A 26,575-nucleotide genomic window follows, 5' to 3' on the forward strand; every position below is an offset into this window, starting at 1 on the left:
CCTTGGGTCCCTGTCCTCCTCACCCACTCCCAGTGCCACCCAATATATCTATCTGCTGGGGGGCACAGGGGGGACAAAATGCATTTTGTGGTGTGGTGGGAGGTTTATTTTGGACTTCAACCGTGAGTCCACAATGGAGGAGGCAAACTCCTTCCCTGGTGAGGTCCTAGTCTCCTTTGGTGCTAGGTATGTCTCACACTGCCAAGAGAGCAGACTAACACATGAGCAAAGCAGATTGAGTTTTCTTTTTAGGTGGCAGCATCAGAAGGATTGGGCCCTATGTTGTTTCCTAGACAAGGACTGCAAACCACTGTCTGTGTGCACACTTGATCACTTTCTTCTCCTAATCACTTGATCTCTTGGTGGTAATACTGGGTCTAGTTTTTTCAGCCCTACTGTTCTAAAAAATAATGCCAGTGGGTAGTAAAGCCACATCTTTCATTTTCACATGTGCTGTCCCTGTGGCTGTGTGAATGTATCTTTCTGCTGTATCTCTTATTGGGAGGGATTTTATTTATTTATTTTTCACATTTTTATACCGCCTTTCCTCCAAAGAGCTCAGGGCGGTGTACACAGCTGCTCCCTTCCTTCTTGTCCTCACAACAACCCTGTGAGGCAGGTGAGAAAGTGACTGGCCCAAGGTCATCCAGGAAGCTTCATGGCTGAGGAGGGATTTGAACCTGGATCTTCCAGGTCTAAGTCCACCTCCCAAACCACTACACTACCCTGGCCCTGGATTGGAGGCAGTGGGTGGATTCTCCTTTTGCAACTGCCTTGTGCCACCAGTTTTTGCAATCAGGAAGATGTTGCTGGAGAGGGGCACCTGCTGGATTGGGTCCAAACCTTCCAGGTGCTGCTGTAGCTTGGCGGCAGTTGAACTATGTGCAAGGGGGTTGAGTTAATGAGGTGCTAAGTTCTCAGCTTCTGCCTGACAGCACCAACCTCTGATGCCTTTCCTATCACCTAGGGTGAGTTCCCAGCACTGCTGCAGCCATGCCTCTGGATGGTGATGGAGATGGAGATAAAAGGAAAATCTTTATTTCAGCCACGGCTGCAAACTATTTTGGACTGTCATCCTATGCAAGTCTTGCACCTCTCTCTGCAAGTCCTGAACTAGCCAACTTCTTGGATGATGGCAACGAGTTTCTACTGTGCGTGCAACATTCAGAAGATGAGCTAATGGTCTCCAATAAGGTTACATTTTATTTATTAATTAAATTTTTTCTATCCCACCTCTCGACTCTCCGTTTCTGGGTGGGGGAGGGCAGAACAGGAGTGGGACAGCCCCGGGAGGGGGCCTCTCCCACCAAATCCTATCTTCCCTCCTAGGCTTGAAAGCCCAACATGGGGCTTCTTGAGTTTGTGCCAGCTAAATACCTGAGACAGCTTTGAGAAGCCCCATTGAGCAAGCTGGGCTTTACTCAGGGTAAGGGGACAAATGTCCCCTTTCTCCAAGGAGTCTTCCAACCTGCTTGCATCTAGCATAGGATGCAGCAGCTGCTGTTTGGTGCTGGTGCCCCCTATGCTTGATACAATTGGGCTGTCAGTCTTACTGAACACAATGGACTTACTTCTGAGTAAAATAACACCATTTTCAAACACCTCTGCTTATAACTCCTAGCAATATACAGATAATCCCTGTAGATCTCAAACTGTGGGTTGAGACCCACAAGGTGACCCGTGAGTCAGTTTAAGATGGGTCCCCATTCATTTCAATTAGTATTTTATTTTTAATTAGACTTGATGCTACCATGGTATGTGATTGCATTTGGAGACATGTTATACAGATCTGTACTTTTAACAGGCTACTATGTATATGCTTTTACCCATGATAATCAATGGAGCTTATTCCCGAACAAGTATGGATAGAATTACAGCCTTTGGGTGTTTGGGGATTTTTAAAAAAAACAGATCAGCAACTGTTTGGGACATTAGGAGAGTTCTTTTTTATTTTAAATAAAAGTTAAACTTATTGTAAAGTTATTGTGCCTTACAGCATTTCTGTTCCGTTTTTCCTACAGTTCACATATGCATTGGGCAAGCATCTTATTTCACATATTTCCCCTTATGTGGCTACTCAGAAGCAAGTCCCACTGAATTTAATAGGATGGACAGCCCAATCCTGAGCTGCCTGAGCCACAGCCCAAAAATGGCTGCTGCTGCAGCATCCTAAGCACTTTCTTTCTCTACTTCCCTTTGCTATTGTGTCACATTAGACTGAGCATGAATCTGTGGGTTGTGGACATATTGATGTTATCTATGGAAAATGCTGATTATAATTTTAGCCTTTCCTCATAGGGAAGGTGACCAAGCCCAGTAATCATTTTGCTTGCTCTCTTTTGCACCTTTTCCATCTCCACTATATCCTTTTTGGTCGCCACATCTCAAAAAGGATATAGTGGAGTTGGAAAAGGTGCAAAAGTGAGCAACCAAAATGATTACTGAACTGGGGCACTTTCCCTATGAGGAAAGGCTACAGCATTTGGGCCTCTTCAGTCTAGAAAAGAGGCGCCTGAGGGGGGACATGATTGAGACATACAAAATCATGCAGGGGATGGACAGAATAGATAAAGAGACGCTCTTTTCCCTCTCACTTAACACTTAACCCCTCTCACTTAAGAACCAGGGGACATCCATGAAAGTTGCGTATTGGGAGAGTTAGGACAGACAGAAGAAAATATTTCTTTACCTAGCAAGTAATTAGTTTGTGGAACTCCTTGCCACAGGAAGTAGTGATGGCATCTTGCCTGGATGCCTTTAAGAGGGGATTGGACAAATTTCTGGAGGAAAAGTTCATTATGGGTTACAAGTCATAGTAGGTATGTGTGAGCTCTTGGTTTTAGAGGCTGGCTGCTTCTGATTGCCAGATGCAGGGGAGGGCACCGGAACGCAGATTATGACTGTTGTCTGGTGAGGTCCCTAGGTCATTTGGTGGGCCACTGTGAGATACAGGAAGCTGGACTAGATGGGCCTTTGGCCTTATCCAGCAGGGCTCTTCTTATGTCAATATGTAGTGATGTATAAATATTAAGATATTAGAATAAATCTTATTTTTACTTTACAGTAAATGCACAAATACAGTGCACAAATATTTTTGTGTTTCTTGATCATGCAGGTTGAACCTGGCAGTTCAGAAGACAAAATGCTAGTATTCTTCAAGCTGCGACCAGATGTTATCACAGAAGAAAACCTTCATAGTAATATTCTTGTATCATCTATGTTAGATTCTCCTGTTAATATGCTTTATCAGGCAGTACGACAGGTATTTGCCCCAGTATTGTTGAAGGTGAGTGATATAATATCTAAGTTATTTCAATACATTTGTAGAAATATTTGTTATAGTGATTACTGCTTGTATTTCTTTACAGATTTTCATATTAAAGTACAGGTGAGTGTTGCTTAATGATGGGGATGCGTTCTCGCATCCTTGTCGTTAAGTGATGTCATGCTTTAAAGACTCTGGAGCTGAGGAGGGCTGCGCTCCCCTCATTTCTGGAGGCTTCTTTGAGCCCCACAAAGGCCGCATGTATTCTGCGGGGCTCAGAATGACCATTAAGACCAAAAAACTTCCAGAGGGAAACCGGAAGTGACATTTTTATGCCTTAAGGCATTCTGAGGCCAGATAAGCAATAGATAATACTGAATGTAATTGTTTGGTTAGCTATTTCTAAGCTAGAGCTCTGAAATTCTTTACTTAGGAGGCTTTCAAAATTATTTGTTAACTTTGGTTACTTGGCTCCGGTTGACATGAATCACTTGTACTTAAACCTATTTTGTCTACTTATCTAATGGTCCAATCCTATTTGGATGCCATGCCAACTTTGCATGGATGCTGGCACAACATCAGTCATGTGCTGAGCCCATCCAGGGAAATTCATGCTTGTACAGCTTTCCCAGTAATGCTGTTGTGGCCCTCTGAGGAATGCTGGTGCAGCTCTTCCCAGCCGTTCTGACAGCACCCATGGAAACCCTGACAAAGCCCATTACCTACAGAGCAGAGTCTTGACATTGGCACTTCATCACCACAATGTTGGTGAGACATCGTGTATTACCAGTGGGAGGTTGAAAAAGCCAGTCACTGCATCAGCCCAGTCCCATTGCAAGCAGCCAGGGGATGGCGGTAGGGCCAATGTATGGCCAACACTGGGGGGGGCACCTCTCTGCTGGCCATTGGGAGTGAGCAGCTCATCAACAGGCACCTCCATTAAGTATGAGAAGGTGCCCCAGGGACGCCACAGCTACTCATTACATGAAACAAGAATGCCATGCCATCCCCACCTACTGCAGGAGTAACAGTGGCATTGGCAAAGAGAGAAAAAAGACCCACTAGGAATCCCTACACCAAGGGTTCATGTCCTCTATCTCACCCAAACAAATACACAAATCCAAGGAATCTCACCACAGCAGAGGAAGGGCAAAAGGATAGCTCCATTAGAAATGGGCAGTCATGTGCAACAGACTCACAAGTCTCTCCATGAAGAGAATTTGGGTTGCTTTGGGGGCATTCAGCACCTGGAATGAACGTTTTTGCCAGGGGAGGGTCTGGGACAGCTAACAAGGGGAGCCTGATCTGTATACTGGCAAAGCAGGATCATGGTAGTTCACTGAACAAAGAGCAAGGCTGAGAGCCAGGTGACACAAGTTGAAGTCTAGCTGAGACAAGGCTTTCTGTCATACCTGTTGTCTTCCTTGAGATGCATATTCAATGTTTGTCAGAGTGGTGCCACCAGAGCGTGCATGCAGTGGTGCGCTGTAGGGAGCAAGATCACGGTAGCTTGGAAAATTACCCTTCTCGTTCCTGGGGGAGGAGCTGCAAAGAAACTTTGTAGAGAACCACTGTTCAAACTGTGGCAGAGGTGCTGTCCTGAAAAACAAAAGGGGTTCTGATGAGTGTTTGGCGAGCAGTAGCAATGGTTGGAGTCCCTAGCATTCCTTGAAAGGGAGCCGACATTCCATATTCTTTGCTGTTGAAAAAGGGACGGATGGTTAATCAGAGTTGATAGCAAAGCAGAGATACATTTGATAACCCCGGAGGGTCAGAATGGGGGACGGGGAGGTAGAAAAATGAGAGGCAGGTGCAGCATCATTACATTGTTCCCCTTACCCCTCATCCCCATCTCCTCATTATGACCTCTCTGCTAGTGAAGTTGCACCAATTTCAAGTTAAGCTGGTATGTTTTGCCTGTGTTACTTTGGTGTCCATAGCGCCTCCTTTGGTGGGAAGACTTCTTCGCTGGGGGTGCAACTGTTGTTACACTAGTGTACATGGACGTATACTGGCGTATCTCATGGACATGATTGGGCCATTGGTTTGTTGCCAGGATATTGGTCATATGGAAATTACTGGAACTTACTTTCAAAAAATTATATTCTTCTGGTAAAAAATGGTTTTATTTGACCACGGCCTATTAACACAAATAATTTTATAATTTTTTGTGTTGCTGTCAGTGATATCTGTATATTTTAATAAGCTCTGAGGCTTACATTTTCTTCTTTTGGCAACAGTTTTTTTTTTGTATTTCTATACCACTTTTCCTATTCTATGCCACTTTATATTCTATAGCACTTCTATGTTTTCAGCATAAATTTTCAAAACAGTTTACATAGAAAAATATATGAAAAATGCTTCTCTCTTCCAAAAAGACTCACAAAAAAAGATTGACAGGAGATACCAGCAATTAGCCATTGTGAGGAACGCTATGTTAATATGAACAAAGAAGATTAAATTTATTGAATTCTAGTCATGAGCACACAATGATACACAATTGCAGTATAAAAGTTGCACTGTCTAAAATTTATGTTGCAGGATGAGAAATGGAGTAAAGATTTTGATCCGAAGCTCCAGAATCTTTTGCGTGAGTTAGAAGCTGGTTTGGGTTCTGTTCTGAGGAGAACAGATGCTGCTCAAACAGGAGCCAAATACCGGGAAGATGATATTCGAGGTAGATAATTGTTTATAAACAGTGAAATTTAAATTGGTGATTGATGACTGTAATTTGTGAGACAGAGCAGCCTGTCATACTTGTCTTCATTTGGAAACATGTTCCCTTGATTTCAATAGAAAATGCTTTCAAATAAATGTGTTGGAACTATGGTGTAGGTTTTCCTATTATTTTTTTTGTTAGTCATTTTTTCACCAAATCAATATACTGAAATCAGACTGCAGCATGAGTTTGTTAGACAGCTTGGAAATACCACTATTAAAGTAAATGCTCTAAATTTAGAACTCCTTTCGTACCTTTGTTGTACTGAATGTTGTATATCCTGAAGTAAACTTTTTTTTTTTTTAAACAGCAATACTTTCTCCAAATGATGAGTTTCAATTCTGGACAGAGCGTGCTCAGCGTGGAAGCAAGTCCAGTAGCAAGGAACGGGCCTGTCATTTTAAAGAGCAGTTTGAAGCCATTGCATATGTGTGTAATGCACTTATTTAGTGATGGAATGTATAAAATGTAACTCAGAATTTACATTTGGAAATGCCTTTGAGATATCAACACATAAAGAATATTTCATTTCCTTGCTAACAAAAATAAAACCAGACACCAGATTAACAGTGACAAATCTGAATTGCGTGTTTATAATCTAAATTGGCAGACATATAAACAAAAGAAAAGGGGGCTGGTGTAGAGGGATTAGGTTAAAATCACTGCAAATTAGGAAAGATCTGGAGGAATAAATGTATATTAAGATGCCTTGTTAAGAGTGAGAGGGACTGAACTATGTGAATGTCTGAGTCAACAAATTTTAGAGATCAGGTGCTGTCAAAGAAAATGGAAACAATAGATTAATCCTTGGTCTAATAAAGGATTGGTGATAGTTGAAAATATGGCTCTGGAATGAAATTTAAAGGGTAGTTAAAGATGAAAAATAAATAGGAGCAAGAGAGTGTAAGTACGAGTAGGATTTAAACTTCATTATATTAAGTGCAAGGATGTCTGTAAAAGAGGAATATGATATTTATAGGCAAGAAATTTGAACTCTGTTGGCGTCCTTCAGTCTCGGAAGGCTATGGTATCGCGCTCTGAATGATGGTTCTGGAACAGTGTCCTCTCCAGTGCGCAAAGCCTGGGTAAAGTAGGTATGGAGGATAGGCTGTTACCATGCAGCAAATCCCCCCTCTCCATATTGCTGAAATGGCCCAATGGAAAGGCAGAAGCCAATACGGTTAGTTCCAGCGGCATTGCAGGAGTTGCCAGAACGTGTCTGTATACAGCCGCGAACTGCCTCAGGGGGTCCAGCTCTGGATTTTACCTTGAGGTTGTATCCTGAAGCCTTTTCCATAACTGGATGTAACCACAAGGCAGTGGAGCTTTGGGATCAGAGTTTTCCTTCTCTCAGATGAGCTGCCTTCCCAGGCCGACAAGTCTCATCTACCCGGTGGCTGTTTAGTCGCCTCTTAAGACAAGTACAGCCAAACTGAGGGCCTATTCTTGTCCCCAGCCCCCAGGGGTAAGGAATATGAGACAATGTTGTTATACCCCAGTTTAGGCTTGGAATTCCACTAATATGGAATGATCACATTTCTCTGCCTCATATGCATGCTTGGTTCATGTTGCCAACTATGACAGCCTGAGCTCTGCAGACGCATAGCTTTCTTTTCCATTCCATATATGAAGCAATTGGTTTTTTTTTTTAGCAGAGCGAACTGCTGAGTTTTGTGTGTGTAAAAACAGCTGCCCCCAAATGTAAATAATTGTACATGCCACCATTTTGTAACTGAGTTCAATTCCTCAAAACACCATTTTGTTATTGATTTTGCCTCCCTGAGAGCCCAATCCTGTGGTTGGCGGCACGCCTCCGTGCCGCCGACCACCGTCGCAAACTTGCCGTAAGGCATGTTTGCGGGACTCACCGCTGGGCTCCTGCTGGTGCTAGCCCAGGGCCGACCGGTGCTGGGCTAGCACTGAGTGGTTGCCCAGGTTCCGCGGCTTGGCAGTCTCCCGGACCGCAGAGCAGCGGAATGAGAGGTGGGGGCATGGACGGGGGCGTGGAGGAGGTGTTCCAGGGAGAGGGGAGGCTGGCGGGGCGGAGAGAGGGTGGGTGGGAGGCGTGCTGGGGGGTGGGTGGGAGGAGGATCTGTGGAGCCAAGCTCTGCAGGATTCTGGGCGCTTGTGGAGGGCTGCGTGCCCTACACGAGCGCTTTTTTGTATAAGTGAGTAGCCCCATTGCAGGGTTGCTTACCTTACTCAGGGGAAGGGGACGAACGTCCCCTTCTCCCGAGGAGCCTCCCACTGTAGTGCGGGAGGCGCAGGATTCAGCAGCAGCCCTTCTTGGTGCTGCCGAGCCTGGGTGCTCCGGGCAGCTCAGGATTGGGCTGTAAGCTGTCAATTCTTGTTTTAGGGTCCCAAGAGTGGTGAAAGAAAAAATAGCTCTGAGAAATTAATGTATTATATTTTTGTAGAAATATTTCTGAATGCTGACTTAAAAGATTACAATAGAGTCTTGTTTGAACTATAGAAAGTCATACTTTGTAAATATGCATTGTATTTCTAGGATTATTACAATCTGGACAGTCTGTCTTTGTTTGAAGTTGTGGATTTAGTGGAGACTACCCAGGATACTGTTGATGAAGTGTGGAGACAGACTGAACACGAACCCTTTCCACAGCAACGCATGCAAAACCTTTTGGATGTCATAGGTAAAGTTGTGGATAGAAAAGATGCGGTGTAATATTTTTTAAAATAAAGTTACTTTATCAGCAGATACGATCTTATGCTAGTTAGACAATATTAGTTAACTGATATTGTGAGATTGGAGATGTCTGCAGTTATAACAAGTGGAGAAGCATTACTGTATTACCAGCTTTGCCCCTGGGTGTTATAGTGCTGGAGCCCTCACCCCCTGCTCTTGCTGACAAATGATATTATAATGAAATAATGAGTAAGAAGTAGTTGCCATTGTTGGCAATGTTTGACTTGTCAGATGACTTCCTTATCAACTTGAATTATTTTACTTCTTTATAGGCTGAGTTCATCTCACACTGTAGCCTTTAAGCATGGGAGTACTTGTGTAATTCTTTTAAAAAATTGAGAATACTAGCAAGGATACAGACTTTTCTTTTATAGCAGCCGTGCTCAAAGTTGTGACCGCTGTACGCCCGGAATGCAGTCCCTGTCTGGACCATATCCGAGTGTTCTACTTGGATGCTGCCTGAAATCCTCCTCGATCATAGAACAGGGACGCTCTGGGCAGTCGCGTTGTCTGTCTGGCATCCCAGAAGGCTTCACAACGGAGTGTTCGGGCAGATGTGACTTGTTCCACGATTGAGGGGGACTTTGCACGTCACCTAAGCGGAACAGAATGGTCCGCTCACCGGTTGGAAGAATCCTCCCTAATGCCAGATCTGGCCCTCAAGCCGTGGTTTGAGCAGTTCTGCTTTATAGCATTGCTGTTCCATTTTGCAAATCATCTTTAATATTTTCTTATAATAAATTAAAGGTTGGCACAAAAAGGCTGTTCACTCATTCACTTGTGCTGAACTGTGCATCTCTGGTCATTTTTTTAAAAAAGAAAAGAAAGTGGCAGACATGAATCACCTCACAGCAAGTCTTCCCACCATCTGTTGGGGATGGGGGAGGACACCACAACATATTTTGATTGATTCTGCCGATCCCACCCCTTCCTGGGCCTGTCCCACCCTGTTTACTCCCTGGGAATTGCCAGGGAGTACATGCCTTACAGTACATTTGCGATACCCAGTTTGACGCTGTAATCACAGAACTAGCACTAGGGCGTCGTAGAATCAGGCTGCCATGTGATTGCTGGTTGACGAAAGGAGTCTGTGTTTTGAACTGAAGAATTATTGCTTCTGTTTACTGGCTATAAGTATATTAAAACGATAGCGTCTATATTTGGTATGGCCAAATATATGAGAAATAGTTGCTCCCAACCATGGAAAGCAGAGCATTGTAAAACAGAATCTGTACCATTTTGTGTTTGTGATTTCAGCTGGCTCTCTTGGACGATTTGTTCAGAAGAAATTGGGAACTTTAAATCTGTGGGAGGATGCCTTTCACATTGTGAAAGAAAACCTGAAGGCTGGCATCATGATTTGTGAACAGTGGGTGGCAGCCTGTGATCATCTTACAGGGCAGTTATGGCAGCGTTACACCCCACACTTGTGGCAAAATGAGAAATATGTTCCTGAAACACTAGGCAAACTTGGAAAACGCCTTGAAGAGGTATCATGCTTCAGTAGTTTGATATTGTACTATTTGAAATAGTATTGACAGTATTACATGATCATGCAATATTATAATAACTGGCTTGGATTCAATTGTCCTTAGTGCGATTTAAAAAAAATCACTTCTGCTTACAGAAACCGCTCTGCAACCCAATTTCCACCAGTTTTTCCCTTCTCACTACAGCTCCTATGCCTCATCCTGCTACCTTCCAGACAATCAATCTAAGCTCAAGAGTGGGTTTTAGGGGGGAGACAGGGTGGGAAGCTCTTTTGCATTGATAAACTCCTTTCACAGTTCTCAGGATCCAACTCACAGGCATTAACCTATATAATAGATGAATAATCATCATATGTTCCATTTATTGAAAGGTTTTTAAGCATAATTTTGGATGGAATGGTTAAGAAGGTACTTTCATTGCCTGTAGTGTTTGTTGTTTTTGATCATGTTATAGCCCAATCCTGTGCTTGGTGGCATGACTCCGTGCCACCAAGCACTGTCACAAACGTGCCATAAGGTTCCCGCTGGTGCTAGCCCAACGCTGGCTGGTGCTGGGCTAGTGTGCGGCAGTCGCCCAGCTTCCACAGCTTGGCGGTCTCCTGGACCACCGAGCAGCGGCATGGCAAGTGGGGGTGGGGACAGGGAGGAGGCGTTTTGGGGAGGGACGAGGCCGGCGGGGGGCAGAGAGGGCGGGGGAGGCATGCCAGGGGCAGGCTGGAGGCATGCTGGGGGGAGGGAGGGAGGCAGGTCCACGGAGCTCTGCTCCGCAGGATCCAAGGCGCTCATATAGGGCTGCGTACCCTACATGAGTGCCTTTACCTTACCGCCAACTTTTTGGTTAGTGGTAAAGTGAGTAGCCCCATTGCGGGGCTGCTTACCTTACTCGGGGGAAGGGAACAAAAGTCCCCTTCTCCTGAGGCGCCTCCCGCAGTAGCCCGGGAGGTGCATGATCCGGTGGCAGCCCTTCTTGGTGCCGCCGAGCCTGGGCGCCCCGTGCAGCTCAGGATTGGGCTGTTAGTTGGCAAAATACTACTGATGATGAGTTCATATCTATAGTTGGAATGTTCCTTTTCTGTTATAGGTGCTAACTATTAGGACTCTTCATGAGAAATTTACTTATTTTTTGCCAACTGGTGAACAGCAAGCACTGCATCTTGCCCAAGTGTTTGAGCCCTTTGCTGGTTTGAATCCTGTACACTATAATCCCTATACAGAGGTAAATGTTTATATCTTATTTTAACTTTAAATTCTTTTTTTTTTCCTTTTTTTAAAATGATGTTCCAAACTTAACAGTGTCCTCTGTTTTTAGCCTCTCTGGAAAGCAGCAGTATGTCAGTATGAAAGAATTATCTCTCCAGCAGAACAAAAAATAGCAAGCAAATTGAAAACCTTCATTTCAGAAATTCAGGACAGTCCACAACAGGTAAACATTTTTTTTCCTAATAGTACATAGATTTTACTAGTGACATAACCACTCCAGTAAGGGAAGGAGTACAAGAAAGAATGCATATTTCCTGCCTCTAGATCAGGGGTCTCCAAACGTTTTGGCCAGAGGGCTGCATCAAATATCTGGCATGGTGTGGAGGGCCGGAAAAAATTTTTAAATATAAAACTTAAATAAATAAATTAGATATGGAACTTAGATGAGTGAATAAATGAATGAATGGGCTCATTCATTCAACCTCTCTGGCCCTCAGAACACCCTCCAGACACAATCAGAGCACAGTTCTGGTCATGTTCAGCTGAGTGGGCCAGAGGCTTTCAGGAGACAAGAGTTTGGCCGCGTGCTAGGAAGAGGCTGGCTGTGGGCCACATCTGGCCCCCAGGCCGGGGTTTGGAGACCCCTGCTCTAGACTAATGATCCCCTGATTAAGATTGGTGCTCACTAGTGTGGAGGAGCTGAAGTATATTTGAAAAATTAAGGCTATTGGTGTGCTACACACACTTATCTGGGAGTAAGCCCCATCAAACAGAACTTACTTTTGAGTAATGTGCCTAGTACTGTGCTGTAAGACTAATCCTAAACACACTACATAGTGAAACCCACTGAAAACAGTAAGACTTACCTCTGACAGCCCAAACCTATCCTATGCTGGAATAGGCAGGCTGTATCCAGCACAGGGTAGGAGGTAGCTGCCATGCAATTCAGAGTAAGGGGATTTATTTCCCCTCACCCTGTGTAGAGTGGCAGCCACTCCTATGGGCTACTCAGATCTCTGCCGACAAAATCGCTGGTGCAGATCCGAGCAGCCTGGTGTAATGCCGGGCTGGGTGAGAGTGGGGTTAGGATATGGTCTAGGTTGCCCAGGCCAGTCACACTCACCTTGTGAGACCAGTCCATCCTCTTCTGCCCTGAAATGCTCCTGCTCTGCACTCCTGCCACCCTCTTCAATACCCCATGCCGGCCACCTTCAACTGGCATAAATTTACCCCTGCTGGGCCAGGATCCAGTGCAGGGAGGCCAGTGTGCCTCCTTGCACCAGCCTAGCCTGCTCACAAGGAGATGCAAATGTGCCTTACGGCATGTTTGTGACACTCCTGGGGGGCGTGGGGGGCTTGTGCCTACACATCAGGATTGCGCTCTGAGTGAATGTGCACAGGATTATTTATATTTAAATAATAAATGATTCTATATTTATATAATCATTTATGCTTAGCAATCCATAATATAATTAGTTGCTTTTGGGCGCAATCCTAACCGGCCGGTTTAGGTGGCCCTGGAGGGTTGCAAACATGCCATAAAGTACGTTTGTACCTCCTTAGGCGGGAGCCGCGTCAGCGCATTCAGATGCATCGACGCGTGGACGGAGGCAGAAACCTCCGCCGCGGCTCCCGCGCCGCCGAGACATAAGCGGCAAAGGTAGGCATGGGGAGGGGCGGGCAGGGGCGTTACTGGGCAGGGGGAGGGTGGGCCCGGGGGTGGGCACGCAGGGAGCCGGGGGCGGGGCTGGGACCCGGCAGTTATGCCGGATCCCAACCCCTGTCCCCGGGGCGAGCAGAGTGGATTCAAGCCGCTCCGCTCTCCTCGGACTTGCGCCACCTCTGGAGGTAGCGCAGGTCCAAAGCTTCCCCTTACCCGTGGCTGAGCCACTATTCGCTGCAATCCCGCATTGGATGCAGCGCAAGCCTCCTGGCTTGCCTGCTCCAGCGCGGGTTAGGATTGCGCCCTTTGTTTAATACAAAAAGTGTTTTATGTTTCCAGCTTCTTCAGGCATTTCAGAAATACAAGGAGCTAGTAAGACGTCCAACCATAAGCAAAGAATTGCTTTTAGAAAGAGAAACCTTGCTGGTGAAACTTCAAGACTCGATTAGAGGTAAATATAAATCAAGTAAAATTACTAATAGTGTTTCAGCCATTCTCTTAATTTTTTTGGAAATGATTCAAGAAATGAATGTTTTATTAAAGTCTGACGTGAGTTCAGTAATGCATTACAACCTGCCATATTTTGTTCAGTTCTTTTTTCATAAGCAATATGTAGGATGAACTTAAGAGGTCTGTATATAAATCTTGCAGTTCCTAAACCAGCAGTTCCCAAACTGGTGGGTCACAACTCACCAGGGGAACGGGAAATGGGCCATTCTCCCTTAAGGGGAGTGGCCCAGGAATGCATCCCCTACGGTGCTGCAGTGATTGCAGCACCATGGGAACCCAGGGACATCTCCACATACCTGGGGCATCCTGCAGCCTCCTGGCGGATCCTGGAGGCTTGCAGCTACCTCTGCAACCCTTTGCATGACTGCAGTGAGCTCCAGTCTGCTGTTGGAGCTCACATCTGGTTTGTGCGATCACAAATTGGTTAAGTGAGCTCCGAGAGCAGAACGGAGCTCATTATAACCACGCAGAAGGTCACAGAGGGGGCTGCAATCCTCCAGGACCCCCCAGGAGGCCGCAGGATGCCCTCAGATACTTGGGGATGTCCCTGGTTCCTGCGTCCCCTGTGATCACTGCAGCGCTGTTGGGGCCAGCCTCTGCTCCTATCCCACCTCATAACAGCTCACAGTAGTCTCAAATCCCTTGGAGGAGCACAACTCCTTTCCCCAGGTCTCTCTGTTTCACAGTTATTGGATAGGGATATATCATGAGCAGCTGTGGCCCTGAGTAATTTAGGTGCTATCTTGATCTATGTTTTTAAATATACTAATTTTGTTTTTGCTATATTTAATAGAATCCAGGATTGTGGTATTGGTAGAGTCTAGAGCTATCTATATTATTTACTGACAGTTTACTCAATGCTGTTTATACAGATTATCAGACAGATTTTGAAACACGATGCCATGGTGTTCCTGGTGATGCTTCAGGGCCTCTTTCAGGCAAAAATCTCTCTGAAGTTGTGAATAATATTGTTTGGGTTCGTCAGCTGCAATTGAAGGTACCAGTTTAAATTCATGAATATAGGCGATATGTTATGTACATAGTTCTATATATGTGGCTGGTGCTTTACAAACAAAGGAGAAGGCATGTTCTTGCCCCTCAGTAGTCGCAGTTTAAAAACAGACATGAAGGAGGAGTTGGACAGGGATAAACTGGAAAGATATTCAGTTTGATTTACATGTACTTCAGCTTACAACCCGATCCTATTCAGTGCTGCATGGATGCTGCACATAAGCGCTGGTGCAACTACTGCCCTATCTCGAGCTTGCCCAAGCAATACCATGGTAACACTCAACGTAACACTTGCGTAACCTTTCTTAGTAACGCTGACCCAGAAACAGACCATCATTCATAGAGAAAAGTCCTGATGGCTGCGTCAGTGTTGCAGTGTTGGAATGCCTTTGATGCAGTGTCCAAGGAGCCAGTCAGAACATCCATTTAACCCCAGTGCTGGGAGCCAGAGAAGCTCTGCCAGGGTGAACCAAGTGGGGGGCAGGCTCAATGCCAATGAATGACCATCACTAGGATGACACTAGTCCCTATGAATGAGCAATACAGCAACATGTACCACTGCCAAGCATGGAGAGATGTCCCAAGGACACATCCTATCCCCCCACCCACACATCGTGACACGGCACAACTATGACAAGTTATCTCAAACCAGTATAGCGGCTACTGTGTAATCAGCAGCAAAGAGACAAAAACAGAGAACAAAAGCACCAAAGGAATGCATTTTGGAGCACAGCAGAGTAGGCGTGAAAAGATCTTTTCCTTGCAAGAGGACAGCCATGTGAAAGAAACACAAAAGTATCTCAGTGGCAAGGGTTCCAGACCCTGTGGGGGCGTCACCTGCTGGAAGGAACCTTTTTGCCAGGAGAGGGACTGGGATGAGTCACAACGGTAGCTTTAACATCACTATGGCAAAAACAGGGTGCTGGTAGCTCACTACACAAAGATGCAGGCTGTGAGCTGAGCAAGGAAGTTTTGAGTGTAGCCAAGGGACTGGGTCTAACCAGCAAGGCACTAACCTTTTGTATGACTGGCGAGAAACACCCATGGCAGGGACAAAAGAAGAGGGGGAGGCAGGTCTAGAACCCACGTGGCTACACCACAAAGCAGGCATTTGGAAGTGGGCACACGTGGTTGCGAGACTATAGCATGTGAACCTGTCTTTCATTTTGGGTTGGGTGATCAAGTTGGTGCCTTCCCAGGGGAAAGGTTTTTAATATATGGTGACAGCAGGTGGTTGGTAAATGGGCCCACAGTGGGGAAAGGGAGGTTGCAGGAGTTCCTCCCTTATTACCATTAAAAATGCATTTCCTTACATGTGATTAAAGCGTGTGGCATTTTAGAATCTCCTTGTGTTATTTAAAGAATTATGAGGAACAGATACAGGAGATGGTGGGTTCTGCCTGTCATGGTTAATTCATTCCTCCATGCCACATTATATAGCCTAACTCTACAGAGGATCTTGGAATGTAATTATAATCTGTACTTTTGATGCCTGCTGTCCAGTTTACTGTCCAGTCACTTGACTTTTATGGGATTTAAATTATGCTGGTGTGTTTGATCAGTTGCAGTTGAAATCCACATATGAAAATTTTGATGTTTCTTTATTTAAGGTGGATGATGCCATTAAGATAGCAGAAGCACTTCTTTCGGACCTGTCTGGGTTTAGAAACTTCCGACGGACTGCAGATGAACTTCTGGAACAACTTAAAGCATATGAACAAGAACAATTTGATGATTGGTCTAGAGATATTCAGTCGGGTTTGTCAAACCCAAAGTCTGGTCTTTGGTATGTATAGAATATTCTGCTGGGTAAGAACAATACTAGAATCTGTAGTTGTCCCAGTCAACTGACCAGCAGATACATAGTGAGGCAAGAAAGAGCCTTTACTTTTAAAACTTGGTCCTCTCTCCTGAACATTAAAAAACGCAGATCACAACAGCAGAATTTTTATAGCAGCTGATGTGGATGTTACATTATTAGTACACGCATCAGATGCAAATTAGAATATTCTGCTTTCATTCCAATAATCTCATGTGTGACTCAGGGATCTGTCATGAGGTCTTTATCTTGTAGTAATAATAATAATAATAATAATAATAATAATAATAATACAGGTATTTCTATACCGCCTTTCTTGGTCCTCAGATTTCTCCTTAGACTTTATTCAAGGCGGTTTACATAGGCAGGCAAATTAAATCCCCATAGGGATTTTTATAATTTGAAAGAAGGTTTCTATCTTTCAAGAAACCACAACATTCAGATGTTTCTTTCTTGGTCTGGTCGTGCATTCTGGCCTCCATCCTCCCACACTCAGAGCAGATGGAATAGCTCGGCTCAGCTTGTCAGCTGCTTCAAGGTTGCACGGTGCCGGTGGCCTCGAACTGGTGACCTTCGGATGTTATCTTCAGGCAAATGGAGGCTCAACCCTCTAGACCAGACCTCCTGCCCATATGAGGTAAATGGGCATGGGAAATGAACCCATATGAGGTAAAACAAGAAGCAGCAGCTTACAGGAGGGTTTGATAATTTGCTCAGTATTGAATGTAACATAAATTTAATGATCCATTCAGATTCTGCCATCTGCTTAGCACACCAAACCAGCAGTGATGTGAGACACGTTGAAGTCCCTCCTTCAGGTAGCAGATTTGAGGCGGGGACAATGAATTGAGGGAAAATTATGTGACACTTACTTGAAGAAAGAATGAAGTGATATGCTTCTGCAACTTGTGAGAAGATCAGGATCTTTCTCTCCACTAGAAATATCTAGCAAAAGCAAAGGGGGATGAGAAAGCCCATGCCTCCTACCAAAATTTTGAAGATTTATTAACCACTTTTAGCATCATTTCCTTTCCTGGTGGTGGCTTTCTTCTTGGTGCCGTTAGACAAACGTGAGCCACACCTCAGTTTATTGCTTGCCCGCCTACTTGCTTGCCTGTCACTACCTCTTCCTTTTGGTGGAGAAGGTTATCGTAGTGTTGTGAAGGTGCAGGTATGGGTGCCTGGAAAAGTAGGAGGCCATACTGCTACTTGCCTTCTTATGAGCCGTGTGCAAAGTGAGAAGATAAAGATCTTGTCTGATCTGCTATGTATTGCAGAAGACTGGGGATGACTGGGCATCCACTCAGGATTGTCAGGAAAGAGGAACCAGCACAACCTCCTCCTTTCTCAGGTGCCATTGTGAAGTCACCTGGAGGCCTCTGGGTGCCTTTTTGATCATCTCAGCTGGAGGAAGAGGCATTGGTGCACCTTTTTATTCATATGATAAGAATAGGCCCTCAGTTTGACTGTACTTGTTGTAAGAGGCGACTAAACAGCAACTGGGTAGATGGGACTCGTCAGCCTGGGAAGGCAGCTCATCTGAGAGAAGGAAAACTCTGATCCCAAACCTCCACTGCCTTGTGGCTACATCCAGTTATGGAAAAGGCTTCAGGAGTTAACCTCGAGGCAAAATCCAGAGCCGGAGTCCCTGAGGCAGTTCATGGCTGAACACAGTCACGTTCTGGCAACTCCTGCGACCCTGCTGGAACCAACCGTATTGGCCTCTGCCTTTCCATTGGACCATTTCAGTGACGTGGAGAGGGGGGATTTGCTGCATGGGTAACAGCCTATCCTCCATACCTACTTTACCCAGGCTTTGCGCACTGGAGAGGACACTCTGTTCCAGAACCACCATTCAGAGCGTGACACCATAGTCTTCCGAGACTGAAGAATGGCAACATATAGTTCTGGTTTAGAATGAAAACAATTAGCCTCTCAATTAGAATGGAAACTGTTTGTCTCTGCTGGCATAGTTCCTTGAATTATCTCGCAGTTTATTGTACATATTACAGAAGTATTGCTATTGAAGTATAAAATGAATAATAATATATATGTCTTTGTTTAGCATACAGGCTAGCAGTCCTGTTATGGAACTGGATCACTCTGATGGAGCATTAAAAATTCATTATTCTGACCGTTTGGTGACCCTGCTAAGAGAAGTTCGTCAGCTCTCTGCACTTGGCTTTGTTATTCCTGCCAAAATACAGCATGCCTCAAATACTGCACAAAAATTTTGCAAGCAAGCAGTTATTCTCAAGCAGGTGTGATACAGAACACAAATGATATCCGTCTGTATGCTCTCAGATTGATAGATTTGTGTTCTAGAACAGGGGTGCCCACTTGTGGCCCTTGGGGACTCCCAATCTAGCCCGCAGGGAGCCCCCAGTCTCCAATGAGCCTCTGGCCCTCTGGAGACTTGCTGGAGCCCATACTGGCCTGATGCAACTGCTCTCAGCGAGAGGGTGACAGTTCAACCTCTTGCGTAAGCTGTAGGATGAGGGCTCCCTCCACTGCTTGCTGTGTCATGTTTGTGATGCAGTAGCAGCAGTGAAGAAAAGGCTAGCCTTGCTTTGTGCAAGGCCTTTTGTAGGCCTTGAGCTATTGCAAGACCTTCATTCATTCATATAAGTTTCAGCTCTAATATATTTGTGTAAATTTATGTAAATTTATTCAAATTTGAAATGTGAATTGTTTCTTTTTATTCCCCGGCCCCCGACACAGTGTCAGAGAGATGATGTGGCCCTCCTGCCGAAACATTTGGACGCCCCTGTTCTAGAACATTGTCATGTATTCTTTGGGTTATGGAATTTGTTACAGTTTTACTTTATGTCTCTGTGGGTGCAATCCTAACCCCTTATGTCAGTGCTTTCCAGCACTGACATAAGGGCAGTGCAGCTCTGAGGTAAGGGAACAAACATTCTCTTACTTTGAGGAGGCCTCCATGAGTGACACCCAACTGCAGGATGCAGCACATGTCCCATAGGCACCACTGTGCCAGTGCTGGAAAGTACTGACATAATGGGTTAGGATTGCGCCCTGTTTCTATTACATTGTGCCATATTTGAGCACAGCTGAGAGCAAAGATGAGGAAGTGTTATATGCTGTACAGACACTTTGAAATGTACAAAAATATGTGTGGTTTTTATTTATCTGGTCCTGAAACTAATGGAAACGATATGATGAAGTTTGATAAAATTTGCACATAAAAACAAAGCTTAAATTTGTACATGTACAAGTGCACTTATTAATCTTTTTTGGAAGAAATGCACCTGAGATAAATTGCCAAAAAAAGGGTGACTATACATCTTTTCAAATTTATTTTCTGGTGCTTAATTCTATAGAAAATCCTTACCTTAATTTATTGTGATCAGTCACAACTGGTATACCCTGACCTTAAACCACAATCCACAGAACCCCTGTAGATGTACAAAGGCCTGTGTTCATTAGAATTTTAGACTCTCTTTTTAACACCAGCCTTCTGTGTGGCATTACAGACTTCTTTTGAATTCTCTGTTGTTAAAATGTGTAAACAATATGCAAAGTAACATGTGAATATTTACTTAGAAGCAAGTCCCACTGTTTTCAGTGGGATTGACTTCTGTGTAAGTCTGTGTAGAATTGCAGCATAAATATTTCAAAAGTCCCTATGTCTGCCTGGCCAAAGATAGTTATGTTGAGTTTTTTTTCTTCTAAAATACTTTGAATACTTGTTGATACTTTGATAAGCAAGGACAAATAGTTGAGTAAAACTCTTGCAGAATGTATGCTCTTACCAGAGACTGAGGCTAATGGTCTAAGTCAGGGGTCACCAAACTCACGACTGATGTGTAACGAAAATGCAGTCCCTGTTCAAACTGCGTCTTACCATTCTGCCTGGTCTCCGCATGTTTTCCAACTAGATCAATGTGTAGTTGTTTTAGGTAACACAGATATGTTCAATAAAAAGGGGAGGGTGCTAAATAGTAACTAGAGAAACATAAATTTAAATTCAGTACTAACAGATAATGAACATTTCCCCTTTGTTTTTATAGATGGCACATTTTTACAACTCTATTGATCAGCAAATGATTCCAAGTCAGAAGCCTATGATGCTACAGTCAGCTCTAGCATTTGAACAGATCATTAAAGTAATTCCTTTATATTGATGCAAAATTGTATTACTCTCTTCCAGAAGCCTATCAGCTTTCATTTTTGGTTTTGTTTTAATTACCTACTTCCCACCCCAGCATTTTCCATTCTAAAAGACTGTCCCTCTGTGATGAAGGTCAGTCATTTCCATCCCTCTTCTGTTGATTCATGACTAACTAAACTTGGAATTTAATCCATTTGTTAGATGTTAGTCCATATTGCCTTATTTTGCTTCTAAGCTGTTGCAGAGTTATAATGGTGAAGGGAGTAAATCTACTAATTTCATGTTTGTGATGAATGTCTTATTTTTCTGTATCTTTGAACACTTTTAACATCTTGGAAACTTGTCCTTTGTAAGTTTAGCAGCTAAAAACTGCTTAGGCAGCCTTTGCTCTTTGTTTGGACACTGCATCATTTCCCATGTACTGTTTGTAGATTTGGCTTCTCTTCCTATCTGGAATGGCTGCTTTCCCTCCAGGATTGGAATATGCCTAGCAATTGGGCAGCCAAAGTTGTCCATCTTAGTCAACAGGGTGGGATAGAGTGATCAGGTGGGTTCCACTCCTCCAGTCAGATGACTTGATGGCATCATCAAAAGTTATATGTTTCGTAGCCTATAGATTGGGTGGGTTATTCTCTTCTAGTTGCCTAAGTAACCCATTTGTTTGGAGCTCTGACAAGAGTGTCCACTTGCTCTCCAGCTAAAGAACTGGGGCTTCCTTGAGCAATATGAATAGTTTAAATTAGGGATCATTTTGCTAGATTGCAATCAGGGACTTTTTGTTGCTTTGTCTGCTAAGTGACTCCAGGCAGTGTGCAAACTTCCCTAGGTTTAACTCAGTGGGGGTTGTGGGCAGAGTATTTAGAGTAGTATTCCGGCTCCATCCGCTGGACATTAATGGTTACTGCATTCATTTATGAAAACTCGTTTTTGAGCATCCCAACCAAGCTCCAGAATTTTCCATCAGCCTGCTTGTATTTTATTATCCATTTTAATAAGAACCCCTAGAATTCAGTGCTCTCCTAGGTTGGATTTTTTCCTGGACAACTTCCCTCTACCTGGTCTCTGTAGCCTGGAGTGGTGGAAGTGGGTACAAACTATCAAAGATTCTTCTCTGTTCAGCTGCTGATCTAGTCGAAGAAAAGTAGGAAGCAGGAAGGGGTTCATACATGCTAACCAATAGGTGCTACTCCCCTTGGTCAGCCTGCCTTCTCCTGGGCCTCCCTTTCCCTAACAATTTATTAAATCATGTAGTATATGCAGTCTCCATTCAGCACAGTTCTGTGCATGTGCTTTTTATTGAAAAAGGTGAAATTGATAAGGGCTTCCTTTAGTTTGAACAGTAACCATGGTCCTGGGACCTTTCCTGAGCAAAAGTGATGCAGAGGCAAAGTTTCTCGAATCCCAGTAATTTTAGAAAGAGTGACTTTTTGCTCTCTTTGGAACATTGGCAGCAGTAGGCACACTTTACAGGGAATTTAATTTCCTCCAGCAGCAGTAGTGATAGTTCTTGATTCAGCGGGGATGACAGGCTGACTTTTCGCCAGTATAGATTCCTCTTCTGAAGAACCTGATCATTTGCATGGATGTTATAGATTACCTCTGAATTAGCCTGGCATTTGCTTAGCATTGGTACAAAGAAAAAAAAAATGAGAAAAAATTTATTTTTCTGGAAGTACTCTTTATTTTTCTATTTTTAAAATTCTTTTAGTTCAAAAAATTAGACTTTCTTACCCTTTGACAAATCTGTCGATTCCGTAAATATACCAAGGTGGGGGATACAATTCATTTTATGAACTACATAAAATTGAGCACGTATCAATTTTGAGCACTTATCAAATCACTTATTCATGCATTTTCTATTTTTGGTAGCATTCTAAAGCTGAGGGACAGATAACATGGGATAATCCTAAAGAACTAGAAGCATATATCAAAAAGCTCCAAAGTGCAGCAGAACGACTTGCCACAGAAAACAGGAAGTTGAGGAAGTGGCACATTAATTTCACTGAAAAGGTATTTTTGACTGTCACGTGAATTTGTTTGTTTTTCTACTTTGTTGGTGACAAGGCTTAATATGCTTTATATTTTTTCTGATAGGTTGTTGGCCTAATGAACATTGATCTGCTTCGGCAACAACAGCGCTGGAAAGATGGTTTGCAAGACCTGCGAGCTGGTTTTTCCGGTCTTGAGTCGCAGGTATGTTGTCATTGTTACTTCCATATTAAGTGAACCAGCATGGAAAAGTATTATATACACATAGGTCTCAGAATGGAGGTTTTCCTGTGCACCTCAGAAGACCTTATAAGAGCCTAAAATGTCACTTGTGGTTTCCCCTAAAACGTCACTTTCAGTTTCCCCCTAAAAACTGGAAGTAACCAAGACCTCAAAGACCTCTGAACACCATCTGGAGACTACAGGAGCACAGTTCCCATCAGCTCTGGAGGGTTTCTGTTGCCTAGACCTGCAGATTTCATTATCCACAGGTTTCAGCATCTATGGGGGTTCCGGAAACAGAAGCCCCATGGATAACGTTGGACACCTGTATATGCAAAGGTAGATTATGGAGCTCTTGTTGCAAAATATTCGTTTCAGAAAATAACAGTTCAGTATGTGGTGGTATTTGAACATATTTGCAGTGGGTGAAATATTAGAAAGTAGGCCAGGTTTGCAATTGGAGAATGTTTAGTTTGCACCTCATTGGTTTAGTGTAACTTAGAATAAGACAGAGTGCATCCTTAGGGGCTTTTTGGACTGGCACAAGTCCTTTGTGCCGGCCCAAGAGTGTCCCAAGCGTGCCATAAGGCATGTTTACACTTCCTTGTGAGTCATAGAGAATGACACAAGGATGCGCTCTGGCCTCCCTATGCCAAATCCCCACCAGCGACAGGTAAGTTCACACTGGCCGAGTCAGGCTGGCATGGGGGTCTGGGGAGAGCAGGGTGAGGGTGGAACAGAGACTTTCTGGAGCTGGAGGAGGGCGGGCAGCAAGCGGTCCTGTGGGAGGCTGGGAGCCAAGCCGGGGGTGGGTGGGATCAGGATCCGGCACTTGGGCTGGATCCTAATTCCACTCTTGTGTGACCCGGTGCAACACCTGGCTGCTTGGATCTGCGCCACCTCTTTAGGTGGCACAGATCCAAGTAGTCCCATTGGGGCTGCTGCCACATTACCCAGGGTGAGGAGATTAATTCCCCTTGCCCCAGGCTGAGCCGCAGCCAACTCCAACCCTGCGCTGGATGCAGGAGGAACCAGCTCTGCTCTGCCATATCCAGGCCTCACCAACGTGCTGAAAATCCGGACTGGAGTCTCTCAAGTCTGCACTGGCAAAATACCTGACGCAGACTTGAGAAACCCCATTGCGGAAGACTAGCACTGCATCCTTCCAAATGTTTCCTTATCTTACATAGGCCTCTGTGACTGCCCTCCCCCCATGGAAGGGTGCAGTGCTTGTCTCATTGGCACAATTGCGTTGGTGTTGGAATGTTTGAAGAATTGAGCCCTTAGTTGGTTTGTCTGCTCTAGTGCAGGATATTCAGTAGCTACACAGTCCCCTGAGCCACCTAAACTCTTTTTCTTGAAAAGGAAGAGTGTTTTGCTCTCTCCAGGGAGAGTTTGTTCTCACAATGTATTGTTTTATGATTAGAAATTCTTATCCTTCATCTGCGTTTTACTTTGGCCAAATTGTAGGGTTTTCTTTCACAAGATATGAAAGCATGGAGACAGCACTGGAATCATCAGTTGTACAAAGCCTTGGAACATCAGTACCAAATGGGGTTGGAGGCACTGAATGAAAATCTGCCAGAGATCAACATTGATTTAACTTACAAGTGAGTTATTTGTTCTTATTGAGAAAATCAATGAAAGGAACAGGCTTTTTCACTTTGATTAAAGACTTCATTGCAACCAGTATATGAAACTACTCATCCCTGGAGACATATCCTGCCCCCATTATCAGATTTTTTTGTGACTGACAGACTTTTTGTTCACCAGACATTTTACTTGTCTTGTTTACGTTTGTGTTATTTTCTGTTCTGTTAGCTGTCTATCTTAATTACTCATTGTTTTAACCATTAAAAAAATTGTTTTATTTGATGTTGATTATATTTGTGTATTGTGAGCCACTCTGGAGGCCAAAAAATGGGAGATACGTTGCTTAAATAAATAAAAAGCATACTCATTTTCAAATATATTTTATTTTTCAGACAAGGGAGATTACAGTTTAAACCTCCTTTTGAAGAAGTACGAGCGAGGTACTATAGAGAAATGAAGAGATTCATCTCTATTCCTAATCAGTTTAAGGGAGTGAGTGAGACAGATGAAGAGTGCATTTTTTCGGTCATGACTGATCGAAATGCAAGTGGATTTGTGACCACTTTTGGTAAAGCAGAAGACTTGTTCCGAAGATTGGCAGAAGTTTCAGATCAGTTTAAGGTACTTAAAGATTTCCAGTTGGTTCAGAGTTTTTGAAGGAGGAATATTTAAAAAGCAGTTCAACATTCATTTGTATTTCTTTATTTTACTTAAGACAGTTGCCCTTGATGTCAAGTACTGGAGAATCTTGTCACATTTCATGTGATGATAATGTTTATCATAGCACCTCTAGTGTTATGTTGGTGATTCCTGTAGTAAAAATGTAGTGTGAAGGGCAGACCTGCAACCCTTGACACGAAGGCGCATGTGTCAGAGAGACCATATCAGCTGCACCTTTGCAGTATGTGGCTTCTGTTTATGGGTGTGCATTGGCCCTCTGTATGCATGTTAATTCAATGCAGCTGGTGGGACTGTCTTCCTAGTATTATTAAGTATTAACAGTATTTATATACCGCTTTTCAACTAAAGTTCACAAAGCGGTTTACAGTGAAAAATCAAATAACTAATGGCTCCCTGTCCCAAAAGGGTTCGCAATCTAAAAAGATGCAAAAGAACACCAGCAGACAGCCACTAGAAAAGACGCTGCTGGGGTGAGGTGGGCCAGTTACTCTCCCCCTGCTAAAAAGAGGAGCACCTACTTGAAAAAGTGCCTCTTACCCAGTTAGCAGGGGTTAGTAAATTTGTTTTGAATTGCAACCTGAAGACCAAATGATACATTGTGTTAAATACAGGTTGACTCTGCATGTGTGTTTTCGAAGCTTAAACAGTAGCTGTGTGGGGGAGGACTTTGATCAGGGGTGTGTGTGTGTGTGTGGGGGGGAAGGAGTATATTTAAAACCCTTTTTTTGTCATGCCACAGCCTTGGAGAAAATGCCTTTCTCGTGAACTGTTAGTCTGGGTGAGAAACTTGTGCTTGCGTAAATGGTAGCTTCCTCCTTGACGCAAAAACAGCTTGAGAGGAGGAATCAGTCCCTGCTGCTTTCTGTGCATCCAAGTGTGAGGCTGTCATGAAGGGTCCAGTTGATCAATGGGAGGGGTTGGCTCTGCTACAGGGCATCCTGTAATGAAGGTATGTGTCACTCCGACCAGAGACCATGTGGGCACATCACCAAGGAACATCTTGCAGACTGAAAGAGTCTGAGAGGCCAGGTCCTGCATAAAGGCACAAGTTTTTCTGAGACTTTCATTTCCCTCTCATTCCCTGTGTTGTGGTGTGGGAAATCTGGAACCCCTATAGGACTCTTCCTCTAACATGATATACCCCTACTTCACATGATTGGCAGCATGCTTTCAGTTTTTAGACTGGAAGGACTGGATTATGCACTGATTTATTTTGACAATGGGTTTATATTCTCAAGAGCCAACTCCATGAGGTGCACCTGAGTTACTTGGTTTATCACATAATTTTTGTGTGTGTTCTGAAAGAGTACAATTTAGTAAGGAAATTATGTTGAATAACTAATAAAATATCTTTTATCCTTTCCTCTGTTATAAAATCATGAATACTGTGGAGAAGGAATGGGTTATAATTGGCCAACTAGATATGGATACTCTGGTGGAGAATCATCTTTTTAATGAACAGGATTGGGAAAAAAACTTCAAAGCACTAAAAGTAAGAGGGAAAGAAGTGGAGCGCCTTCCAAGGTATTGTAGGGTAGAATAATTATGTATAACTACTGTATGTGTCATATTTG

General features: G+C 43.9%; 1 protein-coding gene across 1 annotated transcript in view; it reads left to right on the forward strand.

Moving 5' to 3' along the window:
* The window catches only part of DYNC2H1 (dynein cytoplasmic 2 heavy chain 1), a 209,157-nt gene that overhangs the window by 1,807 nt on the left and 180,775 nt on the right, over nucleotides 1–26,575 (forward strand). The window contains exons 3-20 of the mRNA XM_066619151.1: nucleotides 968–1,194; nucleotides 3,116–3,286; nucleotides 5,807–5,942; nucleotides 6,295–6,413; nucleotides 8,494–8,638; nucleotides 9,949–10,181; nucleotides 11,263–11,397; nucleotides 11,491–11,604; nucleotides 13,384–13,495; nucleotides 14,427–14,551; nucleotides 16,176–16,351; nucleotides 18,450–18,645; nucleotides 20,416–20,511; nucleotides 22,386–22,526; nucleotides 22,611–22,709; nucleotides 24,198–24,337; nucleotides 24,713–24,941; nucleotides 26,398–26,525. Of these exons, the coding sequence (XP_066475248.1) occupies nucleotides 994–1,194; nucleotides 3,116–3,286; nucleotides 5,807–5,942; nucleotides 6,295–6,413; nucleotides 8,494–8,638; nucleotides 9,949–10,181; nucleotides 11,263–11,397; nucleotides 11,491–11,604; nucleotides 13,384–13,495; nucleotides 14,427–14,551; nucleotides 16,176–16,351; nucleotides 18,450–18,645; nucleotides 20,416–20,511; nucleotides 22,386–22,526; nucleotides 22,611–22,709; nucleotides 24,198–24,337; nucleotides 24,713–24,941; nucleotides 26,398–26,525 (2,696 nt within the window). The 5' untranslated portion in view covers nucleotides 968–993. The remainder of the gene's footprint in view (nucleotides 1–967; nucleotides 1,195–3,115; nucleotides 3,287–5,806; nucleotides 5,943–6,294; nucleotides 6,414–8,493; nucleotides 8,639–9,948; nucleotides 10,182–11,262; nucleotides 11,398–11,490; nucleotides 11,605–13,383; nucleotides 13,496–14,426; nucleotides 14,552–16,175; nucleotides 16,352–18,449; nucleotides 18,646–20,415; nucleotides 20,512–22,385; nucleotides 22,527–22,610; nucleotides 22,710–24,197; nucleotides 24,338–24,712; nucleotides 24,942–26,397; nucleotides 26,526–26,575) is intronic.

This window comes from Tiliqua scincoides, chromosome 3 (genome assembly GCF_035046505.1).
Source record: "Tiliqua scincoides isolate rTilSci1 chromosome 3, rTilSci1.hap2, whole genome shotgun sequence".
In the NCBI taxonomy this organism is placed as follows: Eukaryota; Metazoa; Chordata; class Lepidosauria; order Squamata; family Scincidae; genus Tiliqua; species Tiliqua scincoides.